At 41.5% G+C, this 17967-nt stretch overlaps 1 protein-coding gene across 1 annotated transcript in view; it reads right to left on the reverse strand.

Moving 5' to 3' along the window:
* Nucleotides 1-17967, reverse strand: part of flt1 (fms related receptor tyrosine kinase 1) — a 44227-nt gene that overhangs the window by 14230 nt on the left and 12030 nt on the right. Inside the window, exons 11-13 of the mRNA XM_085468432.1 lie at nt 6737-6860; nt 6165-6273; nt 2926-3228 (exon numbers count right to left, since the gene is read on the reverse strand). Of these exons, the coding sequence (XP_085324558.1) occupies nt 2926-3228; nt 6165-6273; nt 6737-6860 (536 nt within the window). The remainder of the gene's footprint in view (nt 1-2925; nt 3229-6164; nt 6274-6736; nt 6861-17967) is intronic.

Below are 17967 nucleotides of genomic sequence, written 5' to 3' on the forward strand. Positions count from 1 at the left end.
GATAATAAGAACTAAAAATAAGAACTTCTCAGTTCTTGTGGGCTAATCTGTTTTTTTACCACTTGATAATTAACAAAAAAACCCCAAAACGGCCAGTTTTTACAGTAGTCACAGTCGTAGTTACAGTCTTGAACAGTTTTGTGATAAAGTGAAACTGCTGCTATTTGTTTCCCATAGTTTTCTGGATCCGTGCCACTTTTGGACAATAACTACAATGCTGTAGTGACACACGTGGAAGAGTGGCCTTGGCTTAAACCTGTGACTCAGCTGAAGTTTGGGTCCTCTTGGGCCTTTTTTTTTTTATTAATAACCCTGCAATACAAAGAGCAGCAACAATGGGGTGAATTCAAGGTTAATAAAATTAAACTCAAAACTCAAACTAAGTCTGAAAAACTAATAATAAAAATGATTATTATTATTAGTAGTTTTTATTGAACTTCATGACAGATTAAAAAAAACAAAAAACAACAAAAAATTAATTTGGATTGGAGTTTTAACTTGCATTATATTTGCAACATTTCTTCCCTTCAATTTATTGCTTAAAAATCTATTGTGCAATTTTATTTTTTAAATTTTATTTTATTTTTGCCTGTCCCATTTGGTTCTTTAGCCGTCAGAATTGTTTTCTGAAGACCAACAAGGAGACCCAATGGATTTACTTTGCCAAATGGATCATCACGGCCTTGCCGTATTGGTCCATTTGATCGACCTTTGTTGTTATTATTTATTTTATTTTATTTTCAGTTGTTACAGACGGGACAGACATGAGTGAGGGATAGGAAAGGGAGAAAGAAAGATGAAGGAAAAGAAAAACAAGGGAAGAGGGACAGTGAGAAAGGGCACTTAAAAAGAGAAAGAAGAGAAAAAAAATCTCCTGGATCACCTGTTGAGAGAAAAAGAAGTGAAAACAAGCAAAACAAAACAAAACAGAGCAACATACTAAACACAACACCATCACGTTAATCTAGCTAAGTGTAAACAGCAGTAAATACTAAATATTGAATGTTGTTGTGTAGCAAGCAGGACCGACAGCGCACAATGTGCTTGGAAATAGCAGCCAATAAAGGTGTAGTTTATGTCTATGAACAGTGAACACCCGTTTGCACACCTGTGTGCATCAGCGCGCTTGTATTCAAAAGGTTTCCCCATGTAATGGTCTGCTAGAGGGTGTAGAGAGCCACAGCCCTGTCCCCCAGGGCATGAAGCAGGCATGGAGGAGTTCCAGGCCCCAGACATCCAGAGGCCCCAGAGTGCGAGAGCCCAAGGAGGACCACCGGAGGGGCATCCATGCCACCCTCCTGGGAAAAGCTGAGGAGAGCCCCAGATGAGGGGTCACCCAATAGCCTCAGAGCAGAAGCCAGAGGGGGCTGCAGTGATGTTCTCGCCGGCTCTGCCGGCAGCCAGCTGTGCCAGAGTGAAGCGAGTCACAGGCCCAGAGGCCGGAGGCCTGAGGGCCCCCTTTGCCCCGGAAGAGGCCTGACCGAGCAACAGGCACCAGGCCCTGCCAAGTAGCCACCGGGAGTGAGCTGGTACATACCTGAGCGCCCAGCCCCCCTGCCCCGATGGCCAGCAGAGAACAGGGGTGTGTGCAATTTTTTAGTGTGGGCGGTAATCACACTTCTGCTGTAGGAGTCTCAAAAACGTACAAAAAACTCACGTAACAAATCTGACTCATTCAGTGTGAAGGGGTTAAAAAAAATAAGCCATCTGAAATAAAATAGAAATATCCAGGAATTGTTCTTAATTTACGTCAACGCAACATTCTGGACAAAGCTTTGGTACATTTTCTTTACTAAGACGTTGGATGTCTACATGACACGACTTTGAGTTCAGAAAGTGTTGTGTGTATTCATAGACAGAGAGTGACTCCTGTTTTGAAGTGATAAATAAAAGGAGTAAAAGTGAAAGTAATAAAAATGAAAGTAAAACTACGGATTTTCCAACTAGAAAAACTGAGCTGAAACAATCAAAAATCACTCCGGAAATGAAGTGAAACTGAATTGAACTAAAAACAAAAGAAAAACCAAAACTAATTTCAGAACATTTTCATTGTGCGGACAGCTGCTTGTGCGTGAGTGCATACAATGAGGCCAACACAGCTCTTATACACTATAACTGCACAACGATACATGATAATAAAAATAGATGACTTCATACTCTCCATGTTTAAAATTTTTCTCAGTTTCTCCCCTTTTCTTGTTTTTCCAGCCCCACCACCACCACTTCTTTCATCCTAGTCACCCTGTATCTCTAGTAATTCCCTTGCTGGGTGTCCCGTGGGAGGAAGTTGACGCGCTAAGCCCTGATTGTATTGAGAACAGCCGTAAAAGACACGAAGAAAAGTCACTTAACCACAGCAACTGATTGTTGTTTCCTCTATCTTCCTCCTGCACAACAATTGATGATTGTCTGCGAGGGCTGGGGCCTGACAGTGTCTGATTGGCTGATTGTTCCTGCAGCGCTGCACAGGGGCCTGTAAATGTGGCATTGTGGGAAGTGCCATTGTGTGCTCTTCCTCCAGTCAAGAGCTCATTCCCACGTGAAAGAGGTGCTGAGCTGGAGTGCAAGAGCAAAGCTAGGGTGGGGCCCCAGGAAACTAAGGGGACCCATTCCCAAGCAGCAAGACCTCTGTGAATGTGTGTGTTTGCAAACAACTGCAACATAAAGTACTAGAACAACATGAAGAGGCTGTGAGTTTAAATGTCCTCAATATGTCCTTTTTTTTCTTTTCTTTTTATAGAAAATTAATTTTAAGTTAAACTCCTTCTGTAAGTCTGCAAACACATATTAAAGATCGCCATAAGCAAAACAGTTCAAACTACAATAGGTTTCACTTATCTTCAAAAGCTTTGTGCAGTTTCAAAAGGGTACTGTAAAAAAAAAAAGCTTTCTTCTTTATGAGTGCGTTAGGTTGAGATTACTCACTTGTCACCTCCACCTGTGTGTCCAGGTGTGTCTCCTGCCCGGTGACGATGTGGCGGGCGGAGCATCTGTAGGCTCCACTGTCTCTGGCCGTCAGGTTGCTTATTAACAGGACCAGCGAGTTGGAGAACTCTCCAAATGTGAACTGCTGATTATTCAAGCCGCGAGACTGGGCTTCCTCTGTGTTGTTCACTCTCTGCCATGACAGTGCTGTGTACAGGTATTTATTGGCTAAACAGGTGAGGTGGAGGTCTCCACCCTCTCTGGCCTCCTCCAGCTGCTTTACACAGAAGCCTCCAGGGACATCTGATGGAGACACAGAGCAGAGAAATACATGGATTAGTTGGAAAGAAGAAGTAAGGAGGAGGTATAAACAAATAACCCTCCACTGAGATGAATAAGCCGTCTCAGTTTCCCAACATGCGAGTCTGGATCCTGACTGGTGCCTGAAACCAGGAGAGCTCATTCTACCAAGTCTTCATTTCTATAACCTTTGATGACTATGTTGAATGGCTATTGTGGGTTAAAGCAGCTAGTGGAATACAGTAAAAAGGCTTTTTATTTACTTTAGCCATCTGAAACTTCCCGTGGAAACGGCTTGAGAGTTTCCTGATGGCAGATAGTGTTTATCTTTCTCGAACACCCCAAGGCCTCCCGAAATAAGTGGACCTGCCAGTCCAAGGAAGTGCGCTGCACGGGGAAGTGGAATGATAAGAGCGCCAGGTTCCTGTTTCGCTCTTGCTCACACACTAAAAGCTCAGCGCAGCCTGACTGCAGACACATACACACTCAGGTTTTACCTGTACAACACACTTCACATGGCATGCAAAACTACAGAGTACGAAATGTACGTGATGCATGCAAACTGTTATGTGCTACCGGGTATTTTCAACTCTGCCTGATATCTTTGTGCAGGCATTTCTGCTCAGCTTTACTTCAGTTCTTGTATCTGAACAGTAATTCACACTTCTGGCTTTAAGTATATCTGCATCATACTGACTGCAGTTTTATTTTATTATTATTGTCAACCATTTAAATCCATTGCTCTGAGACAACAAGGTCTCTTTTTATATCAGTGTGGTGATCTTGCTGCAATACTCTTGCAATACTCAATATCCTTATCTTTTTTTGTTTTTCAAACATGATCATTATGCGAATAAGCTTGTATGCACATTTGCACATATTTATGGCCTCTTCATTTACTGCTAATGTTGACTGAAGGGTATTTTGTTTTTCATACAACATAGTAAAGATGTTGTAAGCTCAAGTTCATCATAAAACCCTGAAAATGTGCCAGCCATTAGGGAATGCATGAATGTGTGTGTGCGCGCATTGGTGTAAAAAGCAAATCAATATGAATCATAGATTTCAGAGGATTTTAACCTTCATGCTAGTAATGGAGTTGTTTACAGTTAAGTTTTTGAATAAAGGTGTTTTTCATGTGTGCTATTTTGCCTTTGTGGATTTCAGCTTTAATTCAATGCAAAAGTATTGCATTAACTGTTCTTACACACAGTCCCACATTTTTAGAGGCACAGAAGTAAGAGGTCAACTGGCCGACAAGCAGTTTTTCCCTTGAAAGTTATCATTAGACTAAAAAAACCCAAATAATCTATTATACTCCTTAAAAATAATGATTCATGAATCCACTTGCCAGCTCTGCAACACCAAAAGGCCTGAAATACCAGAGAAGGTGACTAAAATGGATGATCGCAGAATTCTTTCCATGGTTAAGAAAAATCCCATCACATTATCTAGTCAAGAACAGTCTCGAAGAGGTAGATGCATCATTGTAAGGTCTACAATGAAGAGACCTACATGCGTGTAAATACAGAGGGTTTGCAAAGGTACAAACCATTGGTTACATTCAGGAACAAGAAGGAAGCATTAGACTTTGTCAGAAAACAAACTAAAAGAGCCTGCACTGGTGAAAAAAAGATCTTTGGAAAAATTAAAACCAAGTTAAACTTGCACCAGAATGAAGAGAAAACAGCTCATGAAGTTTACCGCATCATCTGTCAAACATAGTGGAGACAACGTGATGAACCTGCCTCTTTTGGTTGCTGGGCTGGCAGGTTGTCTTTGTGTGTTTTGTGTTAGAGATGCACAGCGGGTGTGGTTGAGTTATTAGTGACTGGGAACACCTCGGCCCAGTCTTCACCAGTATAGACGCGCACTCCATTTGCTCCCTCGGGGGGAAAAACAACTCGACCTTTTTCCTTTTCTCTCTACCCAAACAACATTTCACTCACCACGTTAGGCAAAAAGCAAACATGCCAACACTACTCACTTACTGACTGAGGAATGTTTTTTTTCCTTTGTAACTTCATTGAGTTTTGTTGAATTCAAATAAAATGTTTTTGTTGTTTTACTTGACTAATGGTCTGATTATGTGTCACAGCTTTTAAGCCACTCGTGACAGAATAGTAATGTATGGCTGCCAAAGGAATTAAGGCACTATTGTACATTCATGATGTGAGAGCTGCTAGAAGTAGTAGGATGGATTGTAAAGTGTACAGGGTTCTATTCTCTGCTCTGATTCAGCCAAACGGCACAAAACTGATTGGACAGTGCAACCCAAGAGTTTCTTAAGTCAAAGAAATGGGATATGTTTCAGTGGCCAAGTCATTCACCTGATCTCAACCCAACAGAGCACATTTCACATGTATTAAATACAAAACTGAAGGCACAGAGACCCACATACTGAAGGCAGCTGCAGACCTGGCAAAGCATCTTAGGGACGAAAACAGGACATTTGGTGATGTTCATGGGTTCTACACTACAGAGAGTCACTGACTGCAGATGGTTTTTTTATCCAAATATTAAAAACAATCCTTATATTTAAGATTATGTTAGTTTATCTAATTGAGTGTTTAAAAAAGGGTGGACTTGTGTTAAAAGCTGTCATTTTTAAACAATTCATGCAATACCTTTTTAAAGTCCCTGAATTAAATCTGAGAGTCTGCTCTGCAGTTTCATCTTGAATGTTTGAAATTCCACTATAGTGGTGTGCAGAGTCAAATCTGCAAAAAACTAAAAGAAATCTAACTATATATTTGAATGGGTAAAATAATCAAATAAGTATAAGATAGTTTGGTGTTTCTATTTTGGGAACATGCAGGCTCTGCATAAAGAGACTTCGAGTTAATGTACAAAGGATCAAGCAGAAGCTTTACTCCATGTTTATGATGTGGGAATAAGGAAAGAAAACTCCCACAATGATTGATCTTGTCTGGGATCACCTGTGATGTAGAAGTGGATGTCTAGCTGGTCTGCCCCCGCAGAGTTGGAGGCGATGCAGCGATACACTCCAGACACAAAGGCCTCTGCGACAGTCAGGACCCCCACCGTCTATGGAGAGCACAAACATCCGCATGAACAAACCGGCACTTAGGACATTATGAAAAACACCCACATTCATAAAGTTCAGGCTCATTACCTCTGCCACTGATGGCAGGAATCATGTTTTCCATGGGCTCACAATAGCGGTCTCTGAGCCAGACCTCTTGCCCATTTCCAACTTAGTAGGTCAACACTCGTATTATAGGTGAGAAGCTCTAAGTGTGTGCGGGAGAGACTTTACTACGAGGGAACCTGCAAGCGTGTGCAGTGGAGTGTCCCTTTAATAAGAGGTTTAAAATATTATGCACACTCTTTTTTGGATTAGTGCACCTGCAGGAAAGGAATATGCCAGAATTTGGACATGAAATTTTTCCTATAGAGCAAACTGGGATTTTTTTTAAAGCTTATTTTCTACAATAATGTATCACAGCTTTTCTGTCCGTCCCAGTGTGTATTTCTGTTCTTTACTTACCCTTTTCTTCCCCCGAAGCACTTCCTCTCTGTGCGTAACACTCAGGATGTGGTTGTGTGTAAACGAGGCGGGAAGACTCTCTGTCACAGGGCTCCATAGTGAGGAAGACGTGGGACACACACACCTTGAAGGCGGAGGAAGAGAGGGACTCAGCTGTGTTTGACAAAAATAATTTTTGGCTGCTTCCAGGTGTGCAAGTGTTTTTCTCAGCTGTGCTCAGCAGGAGGAAGAGCAGAACATCAGGAAAACGCTTTGACAGCTGCTGCTTGATGTTAAACCATGAATCACATCATCGTTACTATCACCACATTTTTGTCAATAGCCTCATGTCGTCTTTCCCTGCCCTGCAAACTGACAATAGTGGATCTTTGAAGTGCTATGTAATGTTGGATTGTTCATCTATGAAGGATGCAGAGGTGGTATTGTCATCCTGCCGATTAACTTCCTTCTATTCTTAACAAATTAGCCCACATTTCCAGGACACGAGTTCCTGTCCCTCAATGACTCTTGCAAGTTTAAATCCATAGATTACACACCGGAGGAGCTGTGGGAACTTGAGCTTATGCAAGACGCTTTTTGGTTATTTACGCACATCACCTCATGACGAAAAAATTCTTAAATTATACAAGAGTTGGGTGGGGCCTTAATACACATAGACTGCTTGATCAGTTAGTTTCGCAACTCTAGGAGAGAAGATCATCGCTTGGGGTTTTTTTCTCTCCATTTCTTGTAATTAGTCTGTGTAGGAAATGCTAAATGCTAAATTCATGAATTGAAATTATCTAGATCAAATATGATGTGATGTAAAGAGAAACAAAAATACAACCAGGAGTGAGTTATTTTTTTGCAATATAATAATGATGTTGGAGTACACATTGACAATAAACTGGACTGGGCTAAAAACACCACAGCACTTTACAGGAAGGGCCAGAGTCGTCTCTATTTTTTGAGGCGACTGAGGTCCTTCAACATCTGCCAGAAAATGCTGAGGATTTTCTATGAGTCTGTGGTGGCCAGTGCGATCCTCTATGCTGTTGCATGCTGGGGGAGCAGGCTGAGGGTCGCAGATGCCAACAGACTTAATAAACTGATCCGTAAGGCCAGCAATGTTGTGGGGATGGAGCTGGACTCCCTCAAGGTGGTGTCGGAGAGGCGGATGCTGTCCAAGATAAAGACAATGTTGGATAACACCTCCCACCCACTCCATGACATGTTGGTCAGTCACAGGAGCTCGTTCAGTGAGAGACTGAGATTACCGAAAAGCACCACTGAACGACACAGGAAATCATTCCTGCCTGTGGCCATCTCCCTGTACAACGCATCCACTTAACACACTGGTTACTGCTACAACTACACATGTTTCTTTTCCAAATATTTATTTATAAGTGACTTATGTATGTATGTATATATATGTATATATTGTACTATTCTTAGTTAGCGTATTGTCTGTCTTGTCTTAATGTTGGTTTAAAATGGAGCACTGTAACAAAAAATAATTTCCCCCAGGGATCAATAAAGTATTCTGATTCTGATTAATAGTATCGTAATCTGTAGATATTAATTTTATTTCCTTCTTAAACACACTTTAAGGTGTTCCCAGTGTAGTAAAAATAAGTGCAGGATTTCATTATTTTAATAAACTTGATATAATTTTGAGTATGATTTTTTTAATTTGTATATAATATATGCATTTAGAGTAATTTACTGAAATTTGTTTAAATGTTTATCAAAATATATCATGTGAAAAAAGATTTTGACCATAAATTGATCTTGTTTACCAAAACAACCCCAAAAAACATATTCAGAAAAATTGTACATGTATTCAAATGAGTCATTACTTAAACAATTACTGCAGTGTACATAACAAAGTCATAATAACATAATTTTCATATGTGATACTGTTACGTTCCCCTGAGCGGTCTAGGCGGGGAGGGGGAAGTAACAGAATTGACTGGGTCAGAAAAAGGAGTCAAGGAGGCAAAAGGGTTAAATTAAAGAGTTTTATTAAAGTTTCAATTTATACTAACTAAAAGAGACGGACAAGCCGCTATTACCATTTAAGGAAACAAACAAAACTCAGGCGTTGGTCAATAAAGTAAAACGTAAGCCAAAAAGAAAGAGCAGCTCACTAGCTGAAAACCACCAAAAACACAGCTCACTAGCTGTAACCACACTACTGGCACTCTGGCCCAGAGCTCACCTTTCCCTGGGCTTAAATACTTTTAATTACTGATGTGAGTCAGCTGTGTAACAGGGAAAGGTGGCACCTCAGGCAGAAGAGGTGGTGGGACACGCCCACACAGGCACCTTCAGGAGGAGAGAGGCCCTGCTAGGGCCGTAACACCCCCTCCCATAAATACAAACCCGTGGTTTGTCAAACTATCACGATAACCAAAACAAGTCCATAACCGTTTCATCACCTACTTGCAGGCTTTCCACCTACCAAACCCCATTGCAATGGTTGGGCATTTCCTGCGGAAGCTGCCAACCCCATCTCAGTGGGTTCACAACATTGACAGAGTGTCCCATGTGATAGCCAGGGCTTGGAACCATCATATGTGGAGAACCCAGCAGGCAGCTAGTGGGCCTTATTAAACACTTTGCAGACGATTCCTCAAGTCATCGGTACAGGCATGTTTGTTAGCCAGGGTTGCGGGTCTTACTGGTGGTTTTATACACAGTCTGTTCCCCTGCAGGTCATTTTGGGGACCTGGGAAATTGTCAACCAGCGGCCGTTCAGGGTTAATTGACCCCTTACACCAGGGCTGCCCAATCCCAGTCCTCGAGAGCTACTATCCTGCAGCTTTTAGATGCATCCCTACTCCAACACAGCTGAATCAAATGGTTTGATTACCTCTTCAGCATGCCATCATGTTTGGCAAAGGCCTGATAACAAGCCATTCATTTGATTCGGGTGTGTGGGAAGAAGGATGCATCTAAAAGCTGCAGGACGGTAGCTCTCGAGGACCGGGATTGGGCACCCCTGCCTTACACTGACCACAGGAGCCCCTTACACAACTATGCCCCAAGTGTGGGGCTTTGCTGGGCCTGACAACCTTGTTAGTTTGAGAACCATGAGTGACTGTTTTCAAATCAGGCCTTCTTCCCTTTCGATACGCTTTCCGCTTAAGTTTCACACAACCAGCAACCACATGGCCAGGCTTGTGGCAGAAGAAACACAGTTTTGCTTTGGAACTTGAAACCACCACTTTTTCAGCCTCGTTAGCTGGCTCCCTCCTAGCTCTCCAAGATGTATTGTAGTGAGAAGGGATGTCACATTCTACAGCATTTGTTTTATGAGTTGGGGTAAACTCATCGGCCAGTATGGCAGCCTGCTGTAAAGTGGAAACCCTCTGTTCACTTAAATAAAGAGCAATACACTCAGGAACAGAGTTTTTAAAATCCTCCACAAGCATGAGCTCACGTAACGACCCCAAACTGTTAACCTGGCTTGCAGAGCACCACCTACCAAAAAGCTTTGCCTTCTCCCGAGCAAAGTCAAGGTAGGACTGACCCTGTGCCAACTCCAAACCTCGAAAGTTCTGCCTATAGGCCTCAGGCACAAGTTCATAGGCTTGGAGGAAGGCACTTTTGATCTTTTCATAAACTAGGCTGTCCAGCCTAGACAGACCAGAGCAAGCTTCCTGAGCCTTACCTGTGAATTTACACAGCAACATCAACCCCCACACGTCTTCAGGCCACTGTAATGCAGTTGCTATGCTTTCAAACACACTGAAGAAGCTCTCAACACTGGATTCACAGAAAACGGGAACCAGGTGGATGTTACTGCTTACAAACGAGCTTCTAGACACCTGTGCACTGATGGCTTCATCAGCCATTTTGGGGGCCGGAGAAGGCTTAGCAAACACACCCTAATTAAGACACTACGACACCCGTCTGCCAACTCACTCAGAAACTACACAACTTAGTTTAACTGACCAACTGACCTCTTACAGCATACACAATAAACAAACACAACTTACCCAGTTCCTAAGCACAACAACCTTTACCTACCTATCTTCTGGAGCGTGCTGGGCTCGAGGCGACTTGAAAGGCAGAACTTCAGCGACCGGGGCCCTGAATTGCCTACCCCCAACAGGGAACTAATCCCCGCCCAGGATTACTCCGAAAATAAAAAAGGCAAAATAACAAAATAGTGCCCGAAGGAAGAACTTAATAAGCTCAGCTGGACACTCACCTAACTTAACTGGGAAGTTGAATGTCTAAAGGTGAAAAAAAACAAGATAATCAAAAACCAATTCCAACTCAAAACTTCCTTTTCAACAATCCCGGACGAGCCCCCACTTGTTACGTTCCCCTGAGCGGTCTAGGCGGGGAGGGGGAAGTAACAGAATTGACTGGGTCAGAAAAAGGAGTCAAGGAGGCAAAAGGGTTAAATTAAAGAGTTTTATTAAAGTTTCAATTTATACTAACTAAAAGAGACGGACAAGCCGCTATTACCATTTAAGGAAACAAACAAAACTCAGGCGTTGGTCAATAAAGTAAAACGTAAGCCAAAAAGAAAGAGCAGCTCACTAGCTGAAAACCACCAAAAACACAGCTCACTAGCTGTAACCACACTACTGGCACTCTGGCCCAGAGCTCACCTTTCCCTGGACTTAAATACTTTTAATTACTGATGTGAGTCAGCTGTGTAACAGGGAAAGGTGGCACCTCAGGCAGAAGAGGTGGTGGGACACGCCCACACAGGCACCTTCAGGAGGAGGCCCTGCTAGGGCCGTAACAGATACCTTATGTGCCTGGATGCTGTCAGTACAAAGAACAACAGTAAGAAACATTATAATCACTTTGACCTTCAGATCGCTCTATTAACCCTTAAAGGAGAGATCAAAGGTCAAATGTGACACGACATATGAACCCGTGACAACACACTATACAGTTGTAAGAATCATAGTTTATTTTTATAAGTTTACAAGTTATTTTTCAAATTCTGACCAATAAATCATTAAGTTGACTTTGAAGACATTGGTGGATGTGCGCCTGTCTTTAATGGACACAAAATTTTTATCAGAATTCATTCAAAACCTTCTGACCGATCATGTTTGCCGACCTACAGGCATAAACTTCTTGGTATAAATAATAACTCTTGTGCTTATTCAAAATGTTAACTATTCAGATCAAAATTTTAAATATTTTAGCTATAAGGAAATGCGTGGATATAATTATTTCTACTATATAAGTGATGTTTCTGGAGAAAACACAGTCACACTGCATTCAAGCGTTGCTTAAAAGCAAACAAACATTTAAAGGATTTATTATCTGAATGCTGTTGAAGTTTGCTGTCTCTGAAAATGATTTGTGCTTCTTGTTGCTTTGGTAGCTTGAATTTCTAAGGTGCATCAAACCAGATGAAATGTCATGTGAATTGCATTTTAGGAAAGATTCAAACAATAATAATGTCACCTCTCAGGAACTGAAACTAAGTGAAGGATGATGCATTTATGAGGCAAGCTGCTCACATTTGAAAAAAACACAACAGTATGGCTTCTGTTTGATTGTTGGTCCACAATTTAAATATAGAAGGATGTATAAATTAAAATAATCCAAAATTCTGTGATTTATAGAATCGTTAAACAGTTTTATCAGTGGAAAATAGAAAAAAAATGCACTATATTAGGATATATAGTTAGTGTTGGATCAGGTGACCATGAGTCCTCCCTTAGTTATGGTGCAATAGTCTCGGCTGCTGGGCGACTCCCATGATGCACTGAGTGTTTCTTCTTCAGTCACCTGTTTCACTCGCTCTGTGTTAATACACATTTCTGCATTTCATTATTATTAAAATCTGGCTCTCTTTCACAGCGTGCCTTTGTTTGTTTTCCATCCCTCAACCTAACAGGTCGCGGCAGATAGCCGCCCCTCCCCGAGTCTGGTGTTTCCTTTCCATTGCTCATAGCAACTGTTGTTGTGATTTGGCTCTAAATAAATAAAATTCAACTGAATTCAATAATAAATGGTTAAGATGAGCAAATTGTTAAATTCAGCACCAACAGTCACACAGTTCTGTAAAACGTTTCAAAAAAATTGACAGTGAGGCAACAATACACTGGAAAAGTTACGCAACGCTAGCAACGCTGGTGAAACCTGTAATGTTAGGAGTGAAGATGTGGAGGAATTCACTACTCTGTGAAAGACTGTGTGTGCACAGAGCAATGTAAAATGTTTCTCAACATGAAATTACAAAGAACTGGGGAGTTTCATTAAGAAAAAAAACAAGTAAGCGCAGACTTTCAGTACTGAGCAAAAAGCAAAACTGAAAGTCTGATCTACATTAGAAACAAGTTTGAAATCATTGCACCTCTGAAAACAACTATCAGTTAACACAGCTCGTCTCTGCGCCCACATATTCAGGTTAACACTGAAACATAAAAAAAACTATATATATATCTTGCCTAATTTTTGCAAAACCAGATTGCAACAAGCTAATTGTGTAGTTGCGCTGCCACTCTGGTCCAGACCTGCTATTGAAAACAACTCATTACAGTGAGTAAAACCCACGCTATAATCAGATTTGTCATTCTTTTTTTTTCTTTTTTTTGCTGTAAATCAACAAGCAAAGAAATCCTCAGAAGTTTCAAAGGACCATATAGTCAATCATATATTTTTTCTAAAGTTTACAATTTTTTATTTATTATTTATATTCTTTTCAGATTTTAATAAATATCTTACAATGCCTCATGTGAAAAAGGCAACCTTTACAAACGTTCAACGTTTATGCTTGCTAATTATTTGTGTTGAGATTTACTTTTTCATTTAAAAAAAACGTGTAGATGTTATTACAAAATAGCTAAAATAGTTTATATTATAGTGAAAAAAAATATTGCACCCTCATTTCATCTAGTGAATACAATTTTGCTTGTTTAACCTCCACTCTTCCACGGCATGCATTTTTAATTTCTCTTTGATATTTGGGCTGATTGGGACCTGATCAATGTAAAAACAAAGAATTACTAGATTCTTTTTTTTAACCTAATCTATGTTTCTAAGAAAAATGAGAGCCACATATGAGGATATTCATTTAAAATTTCGATAGAACAGTAGCAGTATAATGTCCTTGTAAGTGGATATCAGGCCCTTGCAGAGCAAAATTGAGTATTTTGGTCTAAATAACCCAAAATGTGATGTCCACATATGTGGACGCCAGGAGGTTAAAGGGGAAATGAGTCTGTTTGCAGAGAGACAGAAAACCAAAGTGTGACACGGATTAGATCTCCGGTGGATTCAGTTTATTTGTTCTCACATTTAATTTGTCACTGATCCGGAAAAGTCCTGCGTGTGTTATCCTCTATCGCCTCTCAGCTGGACAGCTACTGCCCAGTTCCACTTTCTCTCGCTTGCAGAAGGCTCAAATTGCAGCAGATCACTCCTGTTTTAACTCGGCCGCACTGACTGCCTGTGAAGTTTTGAATAGATTTTAAACAATGGATTAGCTCCACGATACTGATCTTTTAACTCAGTATTTTGCCTCCAGGTCACTGAGGTCATCATTCCAATGACTTCCCTCACTGCCCTCACGTAAAAGCTAAAGGCGACCTTTGAGGTTATTGCCCTCGGGCTCTGAAACAGCGTACCTTCCCACAGAAGAAGCTGTTCAGCTGACAATGTTAAATCACCTCTAAATACCTCACTGTTTTTAGATTTTTAGGTATTTTAGTCAAATCTGAGGTGTCTCTCGGTTTGGTTGAGCTCACTATAATTTTTTTCTGTTACAGTCACAGTTTTTTATCATTGGTAAAAATTTATTTGTGTTTTTATTCAAATTTTCTGACTAATGTTTTTCACTTATGATCTTTACTATGTTCTCTGTTTACGTGTATGTGTATGTTCCTGTTCAAAAAAAACTGACTTCAAGTGATTAAGCTAACACTTACTGAACTGTTAATTATTCATGTCAACCACTAATGTGAAGCCAGTTTAAATGTTAATTAAAATCCTGAGCAATGAATAAATTCTCAGTAACTTACAAATGTTAATGTCTTAAGCTGAGGTAATTGTAGCTCACATACCTCAGCACAACAAGTACAGACTTCACCTCCACAGATTCAAGCTCTCCTGTTTGTGCCTCACTTTCAGTACACTGCAGGTGATCATCTGGCTGCACACAAACAGCCTAAATAGTGAAGAAGCGTTACTTAAATACGTAGAAAAATATAATAAGGGTGCGTTTAGTTTCTAAATTCAACTATAAAAGCTTTTTAAAACTAGCTGTTATTACAGAATTACATTTTTAATGTGAAAAATCTGGTGCGCACCTGCAGACCAAGCCACTGGGCTGAAAACTGAAGTTTCCTCACATACCCACTGGAGGCTGGCTCCACAGGTGAGTGAATCCCTGTAGACTCCCATGTCTAAATGGCCAGTTTTGCAGCAGAAATAAACAAACCTGGACTTTGTGTGCAGGGGTGATTTCTTTTTTATTTTTATAAAACAGCTACCTTATAAAAGGATGCCCCCTCCTTTTTTTTTAAGACATTAACTCTCCTCCAGCTTGTAAACGATCACTTCCACTTTGTTCACTGATGCTCTGCCTGTTTATGGATGTGCCACTGCCCCCCTCCTCTCACCTCTCTGTCTCTGTCTGTATCCTTGTCGTCATCTTTTTCTGTCTGCCCTGAGCTCCTCCCTGTCTTCGGTTCCTCTCTGCTCACTGATTGCTCTTCCTCTTGGCATCGAGATAGTGTGCGAGTTACACAAGCGACCCACCCTGTGCATGACACCAAGGGCCTGACACACACATGCTATGCGAATGCACACAGACACCCACACCTACAGTACCATACCACCCAGCTAATACTCCCACGCCTCTCAGGAAACACTTTCTGACTCAAAGTCGCCCTCACACACACACACACACATACACAAACACACACACACATAGAATTAGTTAGATGGATGCGTGAACATGAACATGGTTAGACACAGAAAATGAACACGTATAAATTTCTATATATGCACGCAGACACACCACATTCACACAGTGTGTGCTTGCAAACAGGGTGAGCAGCGGCTGCTTGGGTATATGAACGGACTGCTTCGAGTTGTGTATCAGAGGGGTCATCTGCTGCCTTTTCTTCCTTTCCTGTTATGTTGCTTAAAATACACTTTTACTGCTGCAACTGTGTGTTCCTGTATGAGCCCCCAACCCCCCAAAATAACCGTGGCGCATGTAAACGAATACACAAATATAAGCAAGGTTTAATGCAAAAAAACACAAACAACTGATATAACACTTCAGTACAGCTTAAGAGAGTCATACAGAGTCAAATATTGTCATATGTAAGTTAGTTGTATAAAATTATTAAATATTAGATTCATATATTACTCATAGAACATCTGTATACAAGCAATTAATCACATTAGCAGACACCCGTAGAATAGGATACACACACACACAATTGTGCGCAAGCACACACGCTGTCACCCTCTTTACGCTCACATGCACAAATGGACTTTATTCAAACACTTATGCTACTCATTCTCATAAAATGGCTTGTAGTATCACGCATACACTTAGATTTTAATTAACTTCTGATACAAAGACAACAGGGCTGTTATACTGACACCATATGACACATAAATGAGACATTTTGATATGGGATGATAGTGAACGACACAGGAGCGACACAGGATCGTCTCTGGCCTTCTCAGACTTCCTACATGGTAGGTATCTGCAGACACTTAGTCTGTTAATAGAGAACTGAAGGAATCCCATAGTGAACAGCACAAAGCATGTCCTCTCTCCTTTTTCGCCCGTCCAAGGTAAGCACACTGATCTTCTACTGGTGGTTAAAAAAATCGCAACAGAAACTCACAGCTTTTTCTCGTTTTCTCTTTTGGTTGTCAAAATCAGATCGGGGCTTGGGACAGGCAGGCACGGTTCATGCACCCATTTTAGTACCACTCTAGGACACAAAAAACAAGCAAAGCAGCTCCAGAAATGTGGCTGGTGGATGGGTGGAATTGCACTTTTTCTGGCTCAAATGTCTGTGAAATATAAAAAGCATCGAACTACAGGACAGCCTGGTGTAGCGGGGAGACTTAAACTGGAAAAAGGAAGGAAATAAATAATCAGTGAAGCAGGTGTCCTTATATCCTTAGTGTTGTGGTGTATATAACTCCTGGTTTTTTGTATCTCCTGGTCGTCACTGCTCAGCAGTGTTCCAAGTCACTTTACTCATTTTCCAGTATACCGAGCTTGCGATTGTCACTATGGATCACTGATGATGTCACTGAGGGTTTTGGCTGCTGTCGAGAGGCACCGATGAGTGTGTGGAGGTGGCGGTGATGTAGGGGGAGGGCTCCAGAGTGGGAGGTGATGGGGAGTTTTTCTTTTGTAAATGTGAAGGATGCTGGGTTGTGGTGCAGGTCAGGGCTGGTGATGGAAGGGGGTTTAGAGGTATGTGTAGGGGGCAGACGAGTTGGGGAAGGGGTGTGGGGGTGCTCTCAAGAATAGATCAAGCTCTTGAGGAAGCGGGCCGTGCCACGTTTGAAGACGAAGGGACAATCACGCCGCTGGGAAGCGCCTCGAGTCGGAGAGGAAGCCAAACAACGAGAGGAAAAGCGCTCTGATTTTTGCACAGGAAGCCCAATGCACCTCCTGCTCGGGCCAGATAAGAGCGCTGCAGTTCCCAGGGCCAGACCCAGCAGTGGACCCAGGACCCAGGCGAGAGGCCCCCCGTCAGCCTGGCCCAGCCTGGTCCACTGTCCCTGGGCCTCCTCCAGCACGGCGTCAGGCTTGTGGTGGTGCAGCCGGGCTGCAAAGAACAAGGGGCCCAGTGAGGATCCAATCAAAAGTACCAGTCCAAAGAAATACAATCAGCACAGAAACTGAAGCTGAACCAGAACAGAGCTTTACAAAGGACCGTGAGGCAGCCAGTTAAGAAGCCAAATGTAATCTGCAGTGTAATTACTGTGCAAACATGCTTGACTCATTTTTTAGGTATACTATAACTTCTGCTGTTCTACTTTGTTGGGAAATACAGCCTTTTTGTTTATTTTATGCCTCTTTCTTTATGTAATTACAATACTGCTACAAATCACATTATATTAATGGAATAAAAATGGCTTAAAGTCGAATTATTCATCTAAGTGATGATTAAAAACTGGGCTTTGCCAAATTTCTCACATGTGCAGATTGCATCTGACATCTTACTGTGAAACAAGACAAAGGTGCTGTCACACATACAATAAACGGCATGAACAAAAGAGCT

Source organism: Copadichromis virginalis, linkage group LG9 (genome assembly GCF_057382275.1).
Source record: "Copadichromis virginalis isolate Kocher_CV1m ecotype Utaka linkage group LG9, C_Virginalis_male_GT1.1, whole genome shotgun sequence".
Classification (NCBI taxonomy): domain Eukaryota; kingdom Metazoa; phylum Chordata; class Actinopteri; order Cichliformes; family Cichlidae; genus Copadichromis; species Copadichromis virginalis.